This window comes from Zea mays, chromosome 5 (genome assembly GCF_902167145.1).
Source record: "Zea mays cultivar B73 chromosome 5, Zm-B73-REFERENCE-NAM-5.0, whole genome shotgun sequence".
In the NCBI taxonomy this organism is placed as follows: Eukaryota; Viridiplantae; Streptophyta; class Magnoliopsida; order Poales; family Poaceae; genus Zea; species Zea mays.
Window position 1 is genome coordinate 33,429,012 of NC_050100.1, and position 17,438 is coordinate 33,446,449.

General features: G+C 43.4%; 1 protein-coding gene across 2 annotated transcripts; it reads right to left on the reverse strand.

The window, feature by feature from the left end:
* Positions 1 to 1,553: 1,553 nt before the first annotated feature.
* LOC100272490 (translin) lies at positions 1,554 to 13,346 on the reverse strand. 2 transcript variants are annotated; one of them, XR_002269411.3, is made up of 8 exons: positions 12,907 to 13,346; positions 12,700 to 12,796; positions 12,479 to 12,594; positions 12,327 to 12,371; positions 11,957 to 11,982; positions 9,865 to 9,955; positions 2,018 to 2,153; positions 1,554 to 1,913 (listed from the first exon to the last, which is right to left on the reverse strand). XR_002269411.3 is itself a non-coding variant. In NM_001146959.1 (7 exons), the coding sequence occupies exons 1-7, from the start codon at positions 13,286 to 13,288 to the stop codon at positions 1,840 to 1,842; spliced, it is 876 nt and encodes a 291-aa protein (NP_001140431.1). In that variant the 5' UTR covers positions 13,289 to 13,302; the 3' UTR covers positions 1,565 to 1,839. The 2 variants fall into 2 exon arrangements, 1 of the variants encoding a protein (NP_001140431.1); NM_001146959.1 differs by lacking the exon at positions 9,865 to 9,955 and having other exon boundaries at positions 1,565 to 1,913; positions 12,907 to 13,302.
* Positions 13,347 to 17,438: the final 4,092 nt, after the last annotated feature.

Here is a 17,438-nt window from a genome sequence, read left to right on the forward strand (position 1 = left end):
TGAGGAGGGTGCGGCGCCATTGGCTTTCTGCGCGGGATTGTTCGGATCGTAACAGTTCTTGGGCTTTGCGGCAAGTCAGTTAGGCCGGCGCGTGAGCTTTGCTCCGCGTGGAGAAGAACAGGTTGTTGCCAGACCCACGCGAAAGTGAGACCATACGAGAGCTGACGTGGTTGCGAAATGGTCCACTAGTCAGCGACGACTAGAGCGCGAATTCGGAACGCTAAACTAGCAAGCCCACCTGCCATCGACGCAACAAGGAGAGCCCAGCTAGGGCGACCGGTCAACCAGTCATCCCTAGGATGCTATGGGATACCGAGTTAGGCTGGGCGCAGTATGGGGGAAGTGGGGTTTGCTGGGCCAAAATGAAATTCGGCCCACATGAGTCTTTCTCCCTTTTTCTTTTCTTTTGTCTTTCCTTTTGTTTTAATTTCAATTCAAATTTAAATCTAAGTTGAAGGTTTAGGAATTCAGTTTAATGCACAATAAAAAAACCTCCAACATGGATGCAACATTTCAGTTTATTTATTTCTCTCTTATTTAAATAAATACCTCTAGATGTACATTAGCAAAGAAAATCTTCACCCAATTTATTTATTGATTTATTCCACTAAGTAAATGCTTTTAAATGAACCCACAAGAACACGTATTTTAAGAAATACAATTATTCCCTTAAGAGAATAATTTAAAATATATGACTTGCCAAAGGAATAACTAGTTCATGTAGGAGTCTTAACCTAAAAATGCAACTATTAAAGGCAACAAAAAAACCTTAAAAAAGGTATTTTAGTTGGGATCCTTTGGAGAATTGTCCTAACTCCCAGAATAGGAATTTGAGGTGTGACACCGGATAATTAGACTTTTCAAATAATCGGATACTTATATAATATCTATACCATTTACACACCTAAAACTATGTACGCGGATCCAAAACTTTATCATGCCTCCTATTTTACGCCTCTAGCAGCCTTTTCTATCCCACCTCATATCTGGACATTGAATGACAAGATCAGCTTGCCGGCAGACAGGATACGCAGCATGCACGGACAAAGTCTAGACAACTTATAGATGCGTTTTTCAAGCTAATTCCATGTCAGGTTGGCGGATACCGGTTTTCCTTTCGTCAACATCATGTGTTTAACCTTCCAGAACAGTAAAATCTTGCTTACGGTTGCAAGAACAATAATATTGAGCACAGCAAATAAACCCATCCCACTTCCGGCCAGGCTGACTCGAAATTTTTTCAGCTAGCGTTTGTGTTCTTGTGTACATCAGCATCCTTGAACAGAACAGGATATTTGGTTTGAGAATTCACTCATCTTTATGAGATGGTGCATATAATCATGAGTTCAAAGTTACCCAATTCCTTGTACTGATTATTAGCTTGTATATGATGAGGTGGCAAAGAATCAACCCATTCTATTCCACAAACTACCAAAAAAATGAAGCCGTGATAAACCATTTAATTCCTCAAACCAAACACACTATCATTGCCTTGCCTACAAACCACAGATCCCATTGAAAATCCAAACATGTATATCACCATTAGATAAGTATGAAGATTTGTGAAAGGCAAAGTGAGCCAATAAAAATTATTCTCTCCAGAGTTCACGAAATCTAACTCGATCTACATCCCGGGGTCAAATGCATGAACATGTGGTGCCACAGTAAAAGAAATGAGCAAGGTCATTCGAGTGCCCCCAAGTTCAGTCCATAACACATACGCTCCAACAGAATATTTTTCACATTTTAGCTAGATGAACACGTTATGGATGACAAAAAGCCAAACCACGGTATGTTAACAATCTAACATTACCAAGGATTCTAAGTCTCTTGTTTCAACTACGCAGGTACAAGTCCACGGATCTTCACATCATAGTAGACCTCTTCCACCCTCCTCAAATCATACTTCATCCCTGCAAAATGATTAACAGAGAGAAGGTATAACCATGTTCAAGGTATTAATATACAACAATAGATCAATTAACAGCTTAAACAAGTTGATAACAGATAAACTCACCATCAAATTTCTTACGCAAGAAGTCATTGCGCAGATTCAGCATCCTAAACGAAGCATGAAGATCGGTCAAGAAGCCCAAAACCCTTTTAGGACAGTCATAGTCGCCAGCAGTGACGCGATTTACTACAAATCTAGGCTGCAAAAAATCATCACAGCAATTAACTAAAGTTCCTGGCTGGTGATAATTACAGCTTTTTCTACACATCATCACTGGTGTTGCAGCTTGCTGCAGCTTTAATCCGACTGCGGCTGCGATTTCTACAGTATTTTGTCTCTATGGATTGCAGCTGCAGCAGTCCGAACAGCTGCATCTGCTGCGACTGCAGGGCAGCCGAACAGCAGTTCTACAGCAGTCCGAACATATGTCTACAGTATTATCTCTATGGAGTATGAAATACAGATGCGGTGTCATGTAAAGTGTTAGAATACCCGTTTATTGTTTGGGGTTTTCCCCGTGTAATTACCCTCTCACCCCTTTGTAATGGGTCTGGCCCAGTTAACTCATGTCTATTAATACAACACCCAACCCTAATCCAGGGTTAAGGTTTCCCACATAAAGTTTGGTGCTAACCATGATTGACAGTTTTGCATTCACCTAGAGTATACAAGGGGCAGCACATCAGTCCAGGTTCCAATTTTCAAAATATAGGTATTAATAAAATATGAAAGGAAGAGGTAATATATGATTATAATTTATTTGTTTCCCTTGATGTCATGAATCAAATAGGATGTCTTGTCCTTTTAACCGTGCAAAGAAAATGAGTTGAACATACTAGACAACAATGGAAAAGAATAAAATGGATTGGTCCTGAGCTCACACAAAAATCTTAAAATCATCTCAATATCAAGTACATGTGGAGCACTAATGCATAATCCCTCAACCCACTTGTTTTTTTCTTTTCAAATGTCATATTAGCAGTAGAAATTGATTTAGTGTTTGAAGTGAAATTAGCATATGCAATAATCCCTTTTTTGGAGGAAGTGCAGTAATGTAAAATAAATGAAGAAATGGAAGAATCAACTGAAACTGAACTAAATTTAGAGAGCATATATCTATTGATTCCAAAAGAAATAGAAATTCAGAGAATGTAGACCAATCCAGTCATACCAGGAAGGGGCTGTAAAAGGGACCAAACATCAAGCTATTTAAGTTCTTTGAAGGAATTAGTTCCTTTAAGCATCTCTTTTTCCCTAACTACTGCTGAAATGTGCAAGTGTCAACCATTGGACCAACTTAGTGCAATGTGTAACCAGAGCAGGGAGACCCAATCTCTCCATGTGTGTTCTTACTATGCGCAAAAGGTTTCTCAGAAGTTTGTCAGAGTAGAGGGAAGGATACACGGCATCCGTGTCTGCGGAAACATCCCGGCGACTTGCATTTGCTATTTCCAGATGACTTGCTGGTATTGTGCAAAGCCGATGAAGCAGATACAGCATAGCTGCAGGAGATCCTCAAGACTTACGAAGCGTGTTCCGGACAGATGATTAATACAAACAAATCCATGATGATGTTAGCGACATCCAAAGAAGTGAAGTGAGGGAGATTATGAACATCAGATCAGAAATGAGGAATGAGAAATACTTAGGGCTGCCGGTCTATGTAGGGAGATCCAGAACAAACATGTTTCCGTATTTGGATGAACGGGTATAGCAAAGGATCCAAGGGTGGAAGAAGAAGCTGCTCTTTAAAGCAGGAGAGGAAATCTTGATCAAAGCGGTAGCACAAGCAGAGTACCGGTGTTCGCCATGGGGTGCTTCGGTATCACAAAAGAGATGTGTAACCAGATCAGTGTGATGATTGCAAAATATTGGTGGAACAACCAAGACAAGGAGAATAATATGCATTGGGTCACTTAAGAGAAATTAATCCAACTAAAGAACAAAGGTGGCCTGGGATTTAGAGATCTTCGCTCTTTCAACATGGAGAATGGAGATGATGTCCAAACAAGGGTGGAGGTTGATACTGTCGTCATGGACAGACAGCAGGGTATGTAAAGTTCCAAAAAGAAGAAAGTTACTAGAAAGAGAGGGGTGTAGGCGAGCAATGTGTTGAACCTAGACACGACCGAGAACCAACACGCAAACAAATTTAGAGAGATTCGAGCCACAAGGTGTAATACCCTGCTTCCTCTTGGTACTCATTGATTGATGAACACAAAGGTGAAGAAGATTACAAGCTCAAGAAGCAACTAAACGCCAGGACCTCTTAAAACTCGACCTGCGGGGGTAAGACAGCCCCCGAGTATTGTATTAAGAAGAAGACCTTCTCACACAGGTCAAGAAACCCCTCGAACCCCTGCTCCACCCATACACAGCGGCATCGAAGCACATGTGAGAACGACCGCGACCGGAGCTGAGCCATAGACTCATGCTTTGACGTGGGACAGACGAGGGGATTTTTTAACCACAGCCTAAAATTCGCTGCCACGGGGAGCCGAACCCAGGACCTGAGGAATGCTATTCAGACCACCTAACCAACTCAGCTAGAGGACCTCCTAGCTCCCCCTTTCCACTTGGATCTGATGGTTGTTCTAGCCTATCGGTCCTAATCCACCTTTTTAATGTCCTTGGATGTCGTGTGTATGTTCAAAGTGGAAGAAAATCTCCTACATGGGTAAATGTGATATCCTGGCCCCAGTGGATGGTGATATCCTAGCCCAAGGCTTAATAGAATTAATAGAGTACTTATACCAACAAGATGCATCTTCTTTTTCGAAAGCCTACCTCGAAAGAACCTTCAGGTTAAGTGTGCTTGGCCTAGAGAAATATTGGGATGGATGACTGACCAAGAAGTCTTCCCCAGTGCGCACGAGCGAGGACAGAGTGCGCACAAAAGACTCGTGTTGGTCTGTGGAGATGGTCTATGATCCTAGAGGGCTGACAGGAGTAACTACTGTAGGTCCTGGAGTGGACGGGGTGTTACAAATGGTATCAGAGCCGACCCTCGCGGTTTCACGATCGTGTGTGGGCTAGGGGATCGAGCATATAGCATGGCGCATGTGGGCCCTGAGTGGTCACATGGCATGGCATATGATGACACTAGACATATAAACGTGGCCAAGAGTGGAGGTTCCTGGTTTGGGGTTGACCGATGAGGACATCGGTCTTCTAAGGGGGTGGATTGTGATATTATAGCCCCAATGGATGGTGATATCCTGGCCCAAGACTTAATAGAATTAATAGAGTACTTATACCAACAAGGTGCATCTTCTTTTTCGGAAGCTACCTCGAAAGAACCTATAGGTTAAGTGTGCTTGGCCTAGAGAAATATTGGGATGGGTTACCGACCGAGAAGGTGCACACGAGTGAGGACAGAGTGCGCACAAAAGACTCGTGTTGTGGGGATGGTCTATGATCCTTGAGGACTGCCAGGAGTAAGTACCGCCGGTCTGAGAGTAGACGGGGTGTTACAGTGAACCCCTGTGTCTAAACGCTACTCTACGCCCCCTCTTATAGATCAAGAGAGGAGAAAGGTTACATCCATTAGGCCATGGGGCTGATCAACTAAAACCCATCAACTCTGGTCTTATCCTGCTTGTGGAGCCTTTGGTCATGGCATTGTGTCAGAGATGTCCATCAGTGGCAGACATACCTACTACAGGGGCAGGTATGTTATGTCACTTCTACGGTCATCAGGGCCCAAGTCGTTGGGTATGGTGTAGTTAATAGCCGGTGTAGTGTTTTGTACTTGATAATACTTCATGGTACACTAACATGCGCACGCGTGGCTACAAGGTTGATGCATGTACCAAGTAGTGGTCTTGAGTCTTGTTGCCTAAATTGTGGCGACAATGCACCTGTAAGTTGTAGCGTCACAGCTCATACATTTTCAGTAGGCCTCAAACGTGGCATCACAAACTTCGTGGTTGTAATGCCTTTGGTGCGACCAAACTCAGCCTTCTGTAATGTGGGCAGGTTTAGAATTAGGCGTTGCAAGAGTCCTTTAATCTCACAGGAAGCTCCAAGCCCCTAGGGGCCTCGAGGCTAGGCCTTCCATATTACGTGAGACCAGGGACCGTAGGGACCCAGTAGAGTGCCACAAGCGACTAAGTGCTCGTCACTGAGTGCCCCAAGGCCCGGGAGCCCTAAGCACCTAAACCTTCCATGAACTCCTTAGGGTAGGGGAGAGACTTAGGAGTTGTTTGGTTCTATACCTAAGGTGACAAAAATTGCCACACAATTTTATGCCACACATGCCTAAGGTGCCTAAGGTTAGGTGCTCAAATTCTATGCCATAGTTTGCCACGCCTAAGGGAATCTTGCCACACTTTTACAACTGTGGCTTCAAACCAAACAAAAGACTAACTTGGTCAAACTTGCCTAACCTTAGGCGTGGCAAATTGTGGCAATTGAGGCAGCAAACCAAACAGCCCTAGACCACCCTTGTGGACTGGTTCTAGGGCAAGGGCCCCGGGTTATCATTTTAGTTGGATGTGCCCTAGCCAACCAAGGGCCCCATGCCTTAAACCATCCTTGCAGAATGGCTCCCGTAAGTGTGGGAGTAAATCGATCTTAGGAATGCTTCGAGGCCCCAAGGACCCCAGGACCGTTGGTGATTATTAACAAGATTTGGTGGCGCATATGTCATTCCAAATGCCCCTCGATCAAGTTGTCTGGAGGGTTAGACCCCCTATTTAGACCAAGGACAAAGTAGGTCACAGAGAATGGGGCCCCGATAGCGGTGATTCTGTTAGCTAGGCCCCACAGTAACTTCCTAAACACAGTAACTTCCTATGCCAGGATCCTTGAATGTGTCTTGGTAGCATTGGATGGTATGGCCTTCCTTAGCTGCTAACAGATCCAAAAGTTGAACTCTATCTTCAAGGATTTTGATGGCTAAAATATTTCAGAAACAATAGTCTGGTAGGGGCTATAGTGAAAAGTGGGTGCTCATACACATGGAAGAGCATAATGCAAGGTGTTGAGGTCTTGACTCTTGAAGGAGGGCGTCATCTATAAAGTTAGCGTTTGTCCACGTTCTTGTAATAAGGTAGCTCATGAGTTTGCTTCATTTGGTTGTAAGTTTCCCGATGGTTATCACACCACCTAGGGGATGATGTACCTCACGATCTTGAGGGTTTGGTGTCTAGCGAATTTGTCGTGACCAATGAGTACTGAGCATGGTTTAAAAGGCGTCGCCTAGGCGACGCCTAGGCGTCCAGGCGGAGAAATGTCCTAGGCGTCGGCGCCGCCCAGAGAAAACTGTGTATGGCGTCCGCCTTGGCGAGGTAGGCGTCCGCCTAGGCATAGTAGGCGTCTGGGCGACGCCTTATCCTCTAGGGTTTGCAGACCTGCGCGTTTTGGGCTTTAGGGTTTAGGTGCGCGTTTTGGGCTTCTTCCACTGTGCGCGCGCGACAAATCTATTTGTGTGTGCGCGGCTGCTCCCTGCTCCCTCTCCCTGAGCGCGCAAATCTCTCTGTGCTCCCTCCCTGCGCGCGGCGGCTGCTGCTCGGCGGCTGCTGCTTGCTCCCTGCGCGCGGCTCCCTGCGCGCGCTCTCTCCCTGCGCGCGGCGGCTGCTGCTTGCTCCCTGCGCGCGGCGGTTGCTGCCTGCTCCCTGCGCGCGGCTCCCTGCACACGGCTGCTGCTGGGCACGGCTGCGGCTCCCTGCGCGCGGCTGCTGCTCCCTGGCCGCGTCCGCTCGCGACTGCTGTGCTAGCTGCTGGTAAAGTGGTAAGTCCTACTCCCCGCTTCCTCCCCTCCTCAGAATGATGTTTCTCATCCCCTCCTCCCCTGCTTCCCCTGTTTTCAGACTGTGCAGCGAGTAGGTTTCTGTCAAGTGTGGAGTAGGAAATGTCTCTCTGGCATATTTGCTATTGTGGAGCGAAAATTTTCAGACTGTGCAGCGAGTAGGTTTCTGTCAGGTGTGGAGTAGGAAATGTTTCTGCATATTTGCTGCATTACTAACTGCAGCTAGTTACTATTAATTATGCCATTACAAACTATCTATGTGGCTATTTCATATTTTGTATTGTGCTGTTTTAAATTTTGTGACTTGCTATTGTTCCTTTAGAAACTACTTTGTGGCTATTTCAGATCCACTATTGTGCTATTGTGAATTTGTGATGATTTCTAGTTTATGAGCTGTAACAGCTGCTTGGTTGCTTGGTATTTGGCTACTAAGGCGTCGCCTAGGCGCCCGCCTAAGTCGCCTAGGCGGTCTGGCGGTGGCTGGGCGCCTAGTTCCGCCTAGCCGCCTTTTAAACCATGGTACTGAGAAAAGCTTCTCTTCAAAATAAAAGGTTTAATCGTGATTATCCTCTTGCTTATTTAACTTTATGGTTTTTCCCTTGCTTTTTTCCAAAATGAAGGCAGAGTTTACATATGTCCAATTAAGAGGAATTGATGGTGTTGGTTCAGTTAAAAAATACTAGTTTTGCGGGTAAATTTGCCAAGGGTTTTTAACTCTGATTTTATCCTCTATTTCCATATCAAATATTTGGATAGTTGCAAATATTTCAAATCTAAGTCAAGTTTAACAAGTTGCAAAGGCTTAGTCAACCATCAATGAAAACCTTTTGGGTTTAGGGTTAGGATAAGGTCACAGGTTAGTAACGCCTTTTACATTTTTTTTCTTTTTGTTTCATTCATTTAGCCAGTCTTCTGCTAACAAAGCATATAAGAGGCGCAAACATTGGTTTGGATTCAAAAAACAAGGGTAAAATCATAAAATTGACAAGGGCAAGGGTAAAATCACAATTGGCCTTCAAAACAAGAGCAAAAACAATCTTCCAAAACAGAATTAGGCAGAATTCAATTTTCGTAAAAAAAAAAGAGAACAAAAATGTGCTCAGTTCATCATTGGTCCATGGCACACAGAGCAGGTATCCATGAATTATTTGTAGATCTAATATTTATTTGTTTCCCTATCTTTGTTTTCAATGGGAAGAGGGAGGTGAAAGCTAAAGTTGACATGGGAAGAGGCACTAAAAGAAGACTTTATGGTTTTTGTTGGGTTTCAACTCTAGCCTACCCTAACTTGCTTGAGACTGCTTTGTCGTTGTTGTTGTTTTTCCCAATGTGATTTTTTGCGGACCTTGATAGTTTGTCATTTGTAGGATTCGATTCATGCTGCTACTTTGGAGGTAAAATGCAATTCCTTATCTCTAGGAGAATTTTCTCTTGTTTCCTATAGGTAATTTGGTACTAATTCAGTTTTCTCATGAGTGGATCTGCTTCCTCCGCACAATCTCCCTGTTGCTCGAGAGAACTCACAGACTGTTTCCCAATTTCCCTCCATGTATGCATTCTAGTATGATCCTATATTCCTGTTTTTAAACTGATCCAATGATGCTTTGCAATAACCATATTCCCATATTACTCTTTTTTAAAACCGATGCAATGGAATTGTGCAATGATGATCAAGATTATTAAAGCGATAAAATGTTGAAACGCTGATGAGTACTTTTTGACTTTAAAACGTCCTTTTAAACATGGACAAAATATCAATATAACATAATTTCACATAATAATATAACATGTCCACAACCACACTACCACAAAAACACACAAGTGTTCAACTATTAGCAACTAGCAAGTCAACAACCGCAAACAGAGCAGGGAGGGGGGTGTAGCTGGCGGTGCAATAGGCGGCGTCGAGCAGGGGACTCAGGGCTGAGCGCGAGCAGGCAGCGAGCCGAGCGAGAGTAGGGAGGCAGGGCTGCCGCCACGGGGGAGCAGGGGACTTGGGGCCACGAGCCTGCAATGCACAGAGGCGACGAGCTGACAGAGCAGGACAGCGGCGGCGGCGAGCACGAGCGGGGAGGCAGCGTACCGCTGCCGCAGGGTACTCGAGCAACGACGCAGGGAGGAGGGGAGGGAGGCGGCGAGCTCAGGCAAGGTGGCTTACCGGTGGCGAAGCCCAGGGAGGCGACGAAGGCACCGCGACGGCTGCCTCAACATGGAGAGGTTGCGGGCCTCACGCAAAAGATGGAGGATGCCTGTTTTAGGTTAGACGAAATTACAGAAATGGGTTGGGGTGCGCTGGAAAAGCGCCAAAACGCGGCCTTTTTACGACCCAAAGCGCTTAAACGCTAAAAAGGGACGCTTTAGCGCTTCAAACGGTCATTTTACGAGTTTTTTCGTGAAACATTGCAGCGTTTTACGTACTCAGTAGCGCTTAAGCGCCTTTTAAATAACCATGATGATGATATGTTCCGATAATACTGTTTTGTAAAATGAGCAATGTAATTGTGCAATTATGATTTCGTTATGTCCTTTTTTTACTGAGGAGGTGGTCATGTTCCATTCTTCTTGTTTTATTGATGGAATGGCCACATGTTCTGTATGTTTTTTACTGAGGTAATGGTTGGATAATATAACTTATCTTTCTTTAGTGGAGTGATGCAATTGCTGCTTATTCATTTTCAGTCTTCTTGCAGTTCCTGACTTCCTCTCCCTATGAATATGAGTATATGACCATTGCAAATAGTGTCTTCATCTCTGATACTTCTGTTGTTCCAATCACAACTCAACTGCCTAAGATATGAGCAATAAACAAGCATGCTAATTCTATTGTATCTGAGCACAGCTCCATTGCATATGATGAGTGCTAATTAAGTTGTACTTGAGCATTGTTCCATTGCATATAATGTGTTCATGTTCCCTACTTGTTTGCTATGTATTATGAGCACACCTCTATTGCCAATTGTGTATGCCTTTTTGTCAATGCTATGTTCCATGGTCGAGAGAACAATGCTATGTTCTATCATGAAAAAGACAGGGAAAGAGATAGGGCAGGAGAAATCAACAACAACATCAAGGACGTGGGTTTCACATGTAAACTTGTCATAATCTTAGTTCAAGTCATTGTCATCGCCATTTTAATTTGGAAAGTGATGTAAATGTGTGCTGCATTTTAATGTAAACTGGCCCTCCATATGATAGACCTGGAGGTGGTCTGGTGGTATCCTCACCACTTCATGCAAGGTAATCAGACCATGGTGTCTACAACCAACCAAACAAACTGAGATAGTATGTGCTTGTTTGAATTTTTACATGCAATCCAGGCAAACAAACATGCATTGTCCAAATAGTGAAACAGGCAACCAAACAAAGAGGACCTGCATGTGCGAAGCCTGGCTGGCTAGGGAATGCATCCTATATATGAGTCATGCTGGGCTCTGATGGAAACCAAACGTCCTTAGGGAGCTGAACATGCAATTGCAAGTACTAGGACCCAGACGAGGATTCAGGACAAGTTTAAGGACCGCTAACAAAATTTACTCTTAGAATAAATTTAAGGTATTTGATGTTATCAGGTTTTAAAATGGTCAGATTATTTATTGCACGAGCAAATAAAATTGCCTTAGTATGATAATCGTTTAGAATAAATGTTTAATTTGGAATTCCATATGCCCATAGCAACATAGCAATGCACAGGCCATTACCTAGTACACAGAATATTATCATAATTCTAAACTCTCTACAACTAAAATGGAGCTTAATAGTGAGTTTCCTATGCATGATAAAAGAAAATCATTGTGTACCAGATTCAATTCCATAAATTGTATGGCAACTGGCATGCAGCAACAAGCCCAAATGAAGATAAAATGGAAACACGCAACAAAATCGCACAGTTTTTAGTCCTACCTTATGGCTTTGTAATTATACTGCACGATTGCATTTCGAATTTAAAATGATTAGTCCTCAATACCATAGGTGGAATTCATATAATTAATCCCTTATCTTTCTAAGTAAGATCGCCACAGGTACACATAAATAATTTCTAGAGTTCCAAATGATGGAACTTAATTAATGGTTCATGATATAATTGGTTCTAGTCCTCAGATTTTCTCAATTCCTCTTTGTAACAGTGATATGTTCCAACACTTGGGCTCATTGAAGTTTTTGTTGTTTCAAGCGCTCACAAGCATAACCGGAAAGGAGTTATTTTAACAAAAATAAACCACCATTATTTTTTGATGGGTTGATGAACTTACAAATTCATTGGACATGAAGCACAGTCCTGCAAAATAAGCAAATCATCAAGTCAGTACACAGCATATTGTGCACACAAGCTGACAAAAGTTTACAAGACGTAGATGTCATAATCTAGAAACCAGTTCAGAGTTGTATGACACTCGTCAGGTACTTCTCGCATTTCAAGCAATAAGTAACTTATGGCAATAACGTGCTAAACATGTCTAGATGCATCAGGATTCAGAAACTTTGAATCCAAAGAAGACTGATACAAAAAAAAAATCCATGTACAATTCTTATGCAAAACCACTCAGGACTGGCTAGCATCAATTTTTCATACAAAGTATAAAAGCACATAAAAAGTAGTATAAAATTTACAGAGACACCGACCTGTCAGGTAGTCCTCAACATCAAGGCCAAACTCCCCAGAGCACACTGAAAAACCAGGATAAAAAGAAAAACTTATATGCCATGACAAGCTATACTAAATTACCAATTACCACAATGCAACTACTGTAACAATGGACAGAGCCTTGACATACACCCTAGCTTCTCCTGGGCTTCAGCATGCATGAGTAGGCCACCTGTCTCCAGCCAGTGCATGAATGCAAGCATCGACACTACCATATGTGTCTCAGTCCTCCAATCAGCATGGTACCTAAGCCACAACCCTCCAAACACATGAACCATGACACATCGCTTTCGACAACCCGATTGCTATCACCCTGGAAACAGATGTATCAATATGGATGAAGCAATTAACCTGTAGTACTGCCCAGGGCATTCCTTGAGGACTTCCGCCAGGCGCGCGTACAACCCCTTGATCACCTCTACCTGCGCCTTGGCTTTCACAAGCACATCTGCGTGAAGAGATAAAAGGGTACACAGTTCCGGAGTAAGCAACGAGATTAGGCGCAACGGTGTAGCAAAACCCTAGAAGAAGTGAAATGGGGGAGTAGGGAACTTGAACCTGCCAGGGGGACGGGCTGGTGGACTAGGAGGAGCGCGGCGGTGGCGACGCGGGAGGCGGACTCAATCTCGGCGACGACGGCACGGATGCGGTCGCGGAGGGTGGAAGACTCGTCGAGCTGCGCGCGGAAGAGCACGAACTGCGCGTCCATGATGGGAGAGAGCAACTGCGGCGGGGGCTGCGAATTGGGGGCGGCGGAGGAGTGGGGAGGCGCAAGGGAGCAGATGCGGCGCAGCGGAGGAAGAATGAGGGAGGATCTACGATGAGAAAGGAGGGCGGCGAGAGAAGGCGAGAGGGAGGCAGCGAGAGAAGGCGAGAGGGAGGCGGCGCGGAGACGGAGCGCGGCGGTGGTAGCGGTGGCTGCTGCGGCTGCGGGTCTCATTGCGGAATGAGGTTTTGGAGATGTTTTTGATGGCGGAGTCAGGGTGTGGCAATGTGGCACTGGCAGGGGAGCAGGAGAGAGGCTGCGGGCCTTGGAGAAGACAAGTGTCCATGCCAAAGTCCGCGGCTAGTTTTTATCTGGGCCGTACTTGGAACATAAGCCCAAAAAATCCTAGTAACTACAGGCCTTGCCCTAACAGACAGGCCTACCTGATCTGGTATTTCAGTCTTCCGTACTAAATGAAATTTAAGATTTTTCTTTTTCTTTTTTAAAAATGTAGTAAGGCTATTTGACAAGGTGCGCCACGATGGATAAGGAAGATCAATAGCTCTCTAGATTATATATTTTTCATTTGTCATGTAATTAATTAATGTTAGGACTTGTCAACTAAGTTTGAGATCAATATAATTATCATGTAATTCAAATTTCGTGGTTGATTTATAATTTTATATGAATTAAATAAATTACTGCACGAGTTTCTAATGAAAAAATTAATAATATGTAATATATAAAAGTATAATAAATAACATATAAAAAGTATAATAAATAATATATAAAAGTATACTACAAAATATATAAAAAATACACTAAATGTAATATATAAAAAAGTATAATAAATGTAATATATAAAAGTATACTAAATAATATATATAAATTATACTGAATAATATAAAAAAAGTATACTAAATAATATATAAAATATGATTATAGAAAGGGTGATATTATTTCTACTGCGGTTAACAAAGACAACCGCCAGTGGAAATGGCTTCCACACACTGTAGAAATATGTTCTATATATATGGGTATAGTGCGAGGTCCAAAAATTTTCTAAGCCTCTAGTGTCAAACTTCCCCGACACCGTCAGGCTGCCAAAATCGCCTGTGCCCCTTCGTCCTCGTGCCTGTCAATCGTAGGATATGCCCCTCCCTCTCTCTACCCTTTCCCCCCTCTGCCTCTAACCCTTTGATCATGCGTGCCGCCGTGCACTATGCCACCGCGCGCGCCGCGCTACCTATGAGAAAGACAGAGAGAGGATGAGGGAGAGGGAGAGAGAGAGGTAGAGAGAGGAGAGGGAGTGAGAGAGTCAGAGAGGGAGAGAGAAAGACGAGGGATAGGGGGAGAGAGAGAGGAGGAGGAGGGAGATGAGGGAGAGAGAGAGAGAGAGGAGGAGGAGGAGGAGAGAGAAGAGAGGGGAGGAGAGGAGGGAGAGGAGGGAGATAGAGAAGTAGAGGAGGGGAGGGAGAGGGAAGAGAGAGAGGAGAGAAGGGAGATGAGGAGATGATTTATTTATATTGTAGAAACATTAGAAATCACACATTTCGACATGAATTTGTATATCAAATATACTTGATGTTGTTTTATTTTTTCGTGAAATTAGTTTGAGGCACAATCAGATTTATATGAGTGTCATATAAATGCATATACGTTCTACACGTTCTATATAACTCTAACTTTTTATATGACTTTGTACATTCTATACAACTCTACATGTTCTACACGACTCTAGACATTCTATATACATGTTCTATACGTTTATCCGTTCTATACACACATTCTATATGACTCTGTACGTTCTATATGACTCTACACGTTCTATATGACTCTATGTGTTCTATACGACTCTACACGTTCTATACGACTCTATATGTTCTATATACACGTTCTGTACGACTCTACATGTTCTATACGACTCTACATGTTTAGGGTTTGGATTAGGGTTAGGGTTAGGGTTAAGGTTAAGGGTTAGTGTTTAGTTTTTGGATTAGGGTTAGGGTTTAGGGTTAGAGTTAGTGTTAAGAGTTAGGGTTAAGGGTTAGTGTTTAGTGTTTGGATTGGGGTTAGGGTTAAGAGTTAGGGTTTAGGATTCAGGGTTAGGGTGAAGGGTGAAAGTCGCCTAGAGGGGTGAATAAGGCGAATCTGAAATTTATAAACTTAAGCACAACTACAAGCCGGGTTAGCGTTAGAAATATGAACGAGTCCGAGAGAGAGGGTGAAAAACAAATCGCGGGCAAATAAAGAGTGAGACACGATGATTTGTTTTACCGAGGTTCGGTTCTTGCAAACCTACTCCCCGTTGAGGTGGTCACAAAGACCGGGTCTCTTTCAACCCTTTCCCTCTCTCAAACGGTCACTTAGACCGAGTGAGCTTCTCTTCTCAATCAAACGGGACACAAAGTCCCCGCAAGGACCACCACACAATTGGTGTCTCTTGCCTCGGTTACAATTGAGTTGATCATAATAAGAATGAGAAAGAAAAGAAGTAATCCAAGAGCAAGAGCTCAAATGAACACAAGTCACTCTCTCACTAGTCACTATTTGATTTGGAATGAACTAAGGACTTGGGAGAGGATTTGATCTCTTTGGTGTGTCTTGTATTGAATGCTATAGCTCTTGTAAGGTGTGAGAAGTTGGAAAACTTGGATGCTATTGAATGTGGGGTGGTTGGGGTATTTATAGCCCCAACCACCAAAAGTGGCTGTTGGGAGGCTGTCTGTCGCATGGCGCATCGGACAGTCCGGTGCGCCAGCCACGTCAGCCGGCCGCTGGGTTCTGACCGTTGGAGCTCTGACTGGTGGGGCCTCTAGGCTATCCGGTGGTGCACCGGACAGGTCCTGTAGACTGTCCGGTGCCCCTTCTGCGCGTGCTCTGACTCTGGCGTGCACTGTAGCGCATTTAATGCGGTTGCAGTCGACCGTTGGCACGAAGTAGCCGTTGCTCCGCTGGCACACCGGACAGTCCGGTGTGACACCGGACACTGTCTGGTGCTTCACCGGACAGTCCGATGAATTATAGCGGAGCGGCCTCCCATTTTCCCGAAGGTAGCGAGTTCAGCGTCAAGTTCCCTGGTGCACCGGACAGTCCGGTGCGCCAGACCAGGGTGCCTTTGGGATGTCTTTAGCTCTCTTTATTTGAACCCAACTTTGGTATTTTTATTTGCTTGTTGTGAACCTTTGGCACCTGTAAAACTTATAGACTAGAGCAAACTAGTTAGTCCAATTATTTGTGTTGGACAATTCAACCACCAAAATCAATTTAGGAAAAAGGTGTAAGCCTATTTCCCTTTCAATCTCCCCCTTTTTGGTGATTGATGCCAACACAAACCAAAGCAAATATAGAAGTGCATAATTGAACTAGTTTGCATAATGTAAGTGCAAAAGGTTACTAAGAATTTGAACCAATAAATTCTCATAAGATATGCATGGATTGTTTCTTTATTTTTAACATTTTGGACCACGCTTGCACCACATGTTTTGTTTTTGCAAATTCTTTTGTAAATTCTTTTCAAAGTCCTTTTGCAAATAGTCAAAGGTAAATGGATAAGATTTTGAGAAGCATTTTCAAGATTTGAAATTTTCTCCCCCTGTTTCAAATGCCTTTCCTTTGACTAAACAAAACTCCCCCTTAATAAAATCCTCTTCTTAGTGTTCAAGAGGGTTTTTAGATATTAGTTTTGAAAGGGGTGTACCAATTTGAAATTCTAATAAGATACCGATTGAAAAATCACCAATTGAAAGATCAAGATCTTTTCTTAACTCAAATTTTTGAAAATTGGTGGTGGTGCGGTCCTTTTGCTTTGGGCTAATACTTTCTCCCCCTTTGGCATGAATCGCCAAAAATGGATACTTGAGTGAAATATAAGCCCTTAGAACTAATTTCTCCCCCTTTGGCGAACAAAATATGAGTGAAGAATATACCAAAGACGGAGAGTGACGCGGAGCGACGGCGAAGGGTGAGTAATTTGATGGAGTGGAGTGGAAGCCTTTGTCTTCGCCGAGGACTCCAATTCCCTTTCAATCTATGACTTGGTTTGAAATACACTTGAGAACACATTAGTCATAGCATATAAGAGAGATATGATCAAAGGTATGGTAATGAGCTATGTGTGCAAAACATTAAAAGAAATTCCGAGAATCAAGGATATTTAGCTCATGCCTAAGTTTGTTAAATGTTTGTTCATCTAGTGGCTTGGTAAAGATATCGGCTAATTGTTCTTTGGTGTTAATATATGCAATCTCGATATCCCCCTTTTGTTGATGATCCCTTAAGAAATGATACCGAATGGCTATGTTTTAGTGCGGCTATGCTCAACGGGATTATCCGCCATGCAGATTACACTCTCATTATCACATAGAAGAGGAACTTTGGTTAA

What these genes read in the sequence shown, in the direction of transcription:
- LOC100272490 (NM_001146959.1), bottom strand. Translation starts at nt 13,288, where the DNA reads ATGAGACCCGCAGCCGCAGCAGCCACCGCTACCACCGCCGCGCTCCGT. An exon ending in AGCCCAGGAGAAGCTAGGGT is followed by an intron (nt 12,372 to 12,478) that starts GTATGTCAAGGC and finishes CTGGTTTTTCAG; the next exon opens with TGTGCTCTGGGGAGTTTGGC. An exon ending in CTTGCGTAAGAAATTTGATG is followed by an intron (nt 1,914 to 2,017) that starts GTGAGTTTATCT and finishes ATCATTTTGCAG; the next exon opens with GGATGAAGTATGATTTGAGG.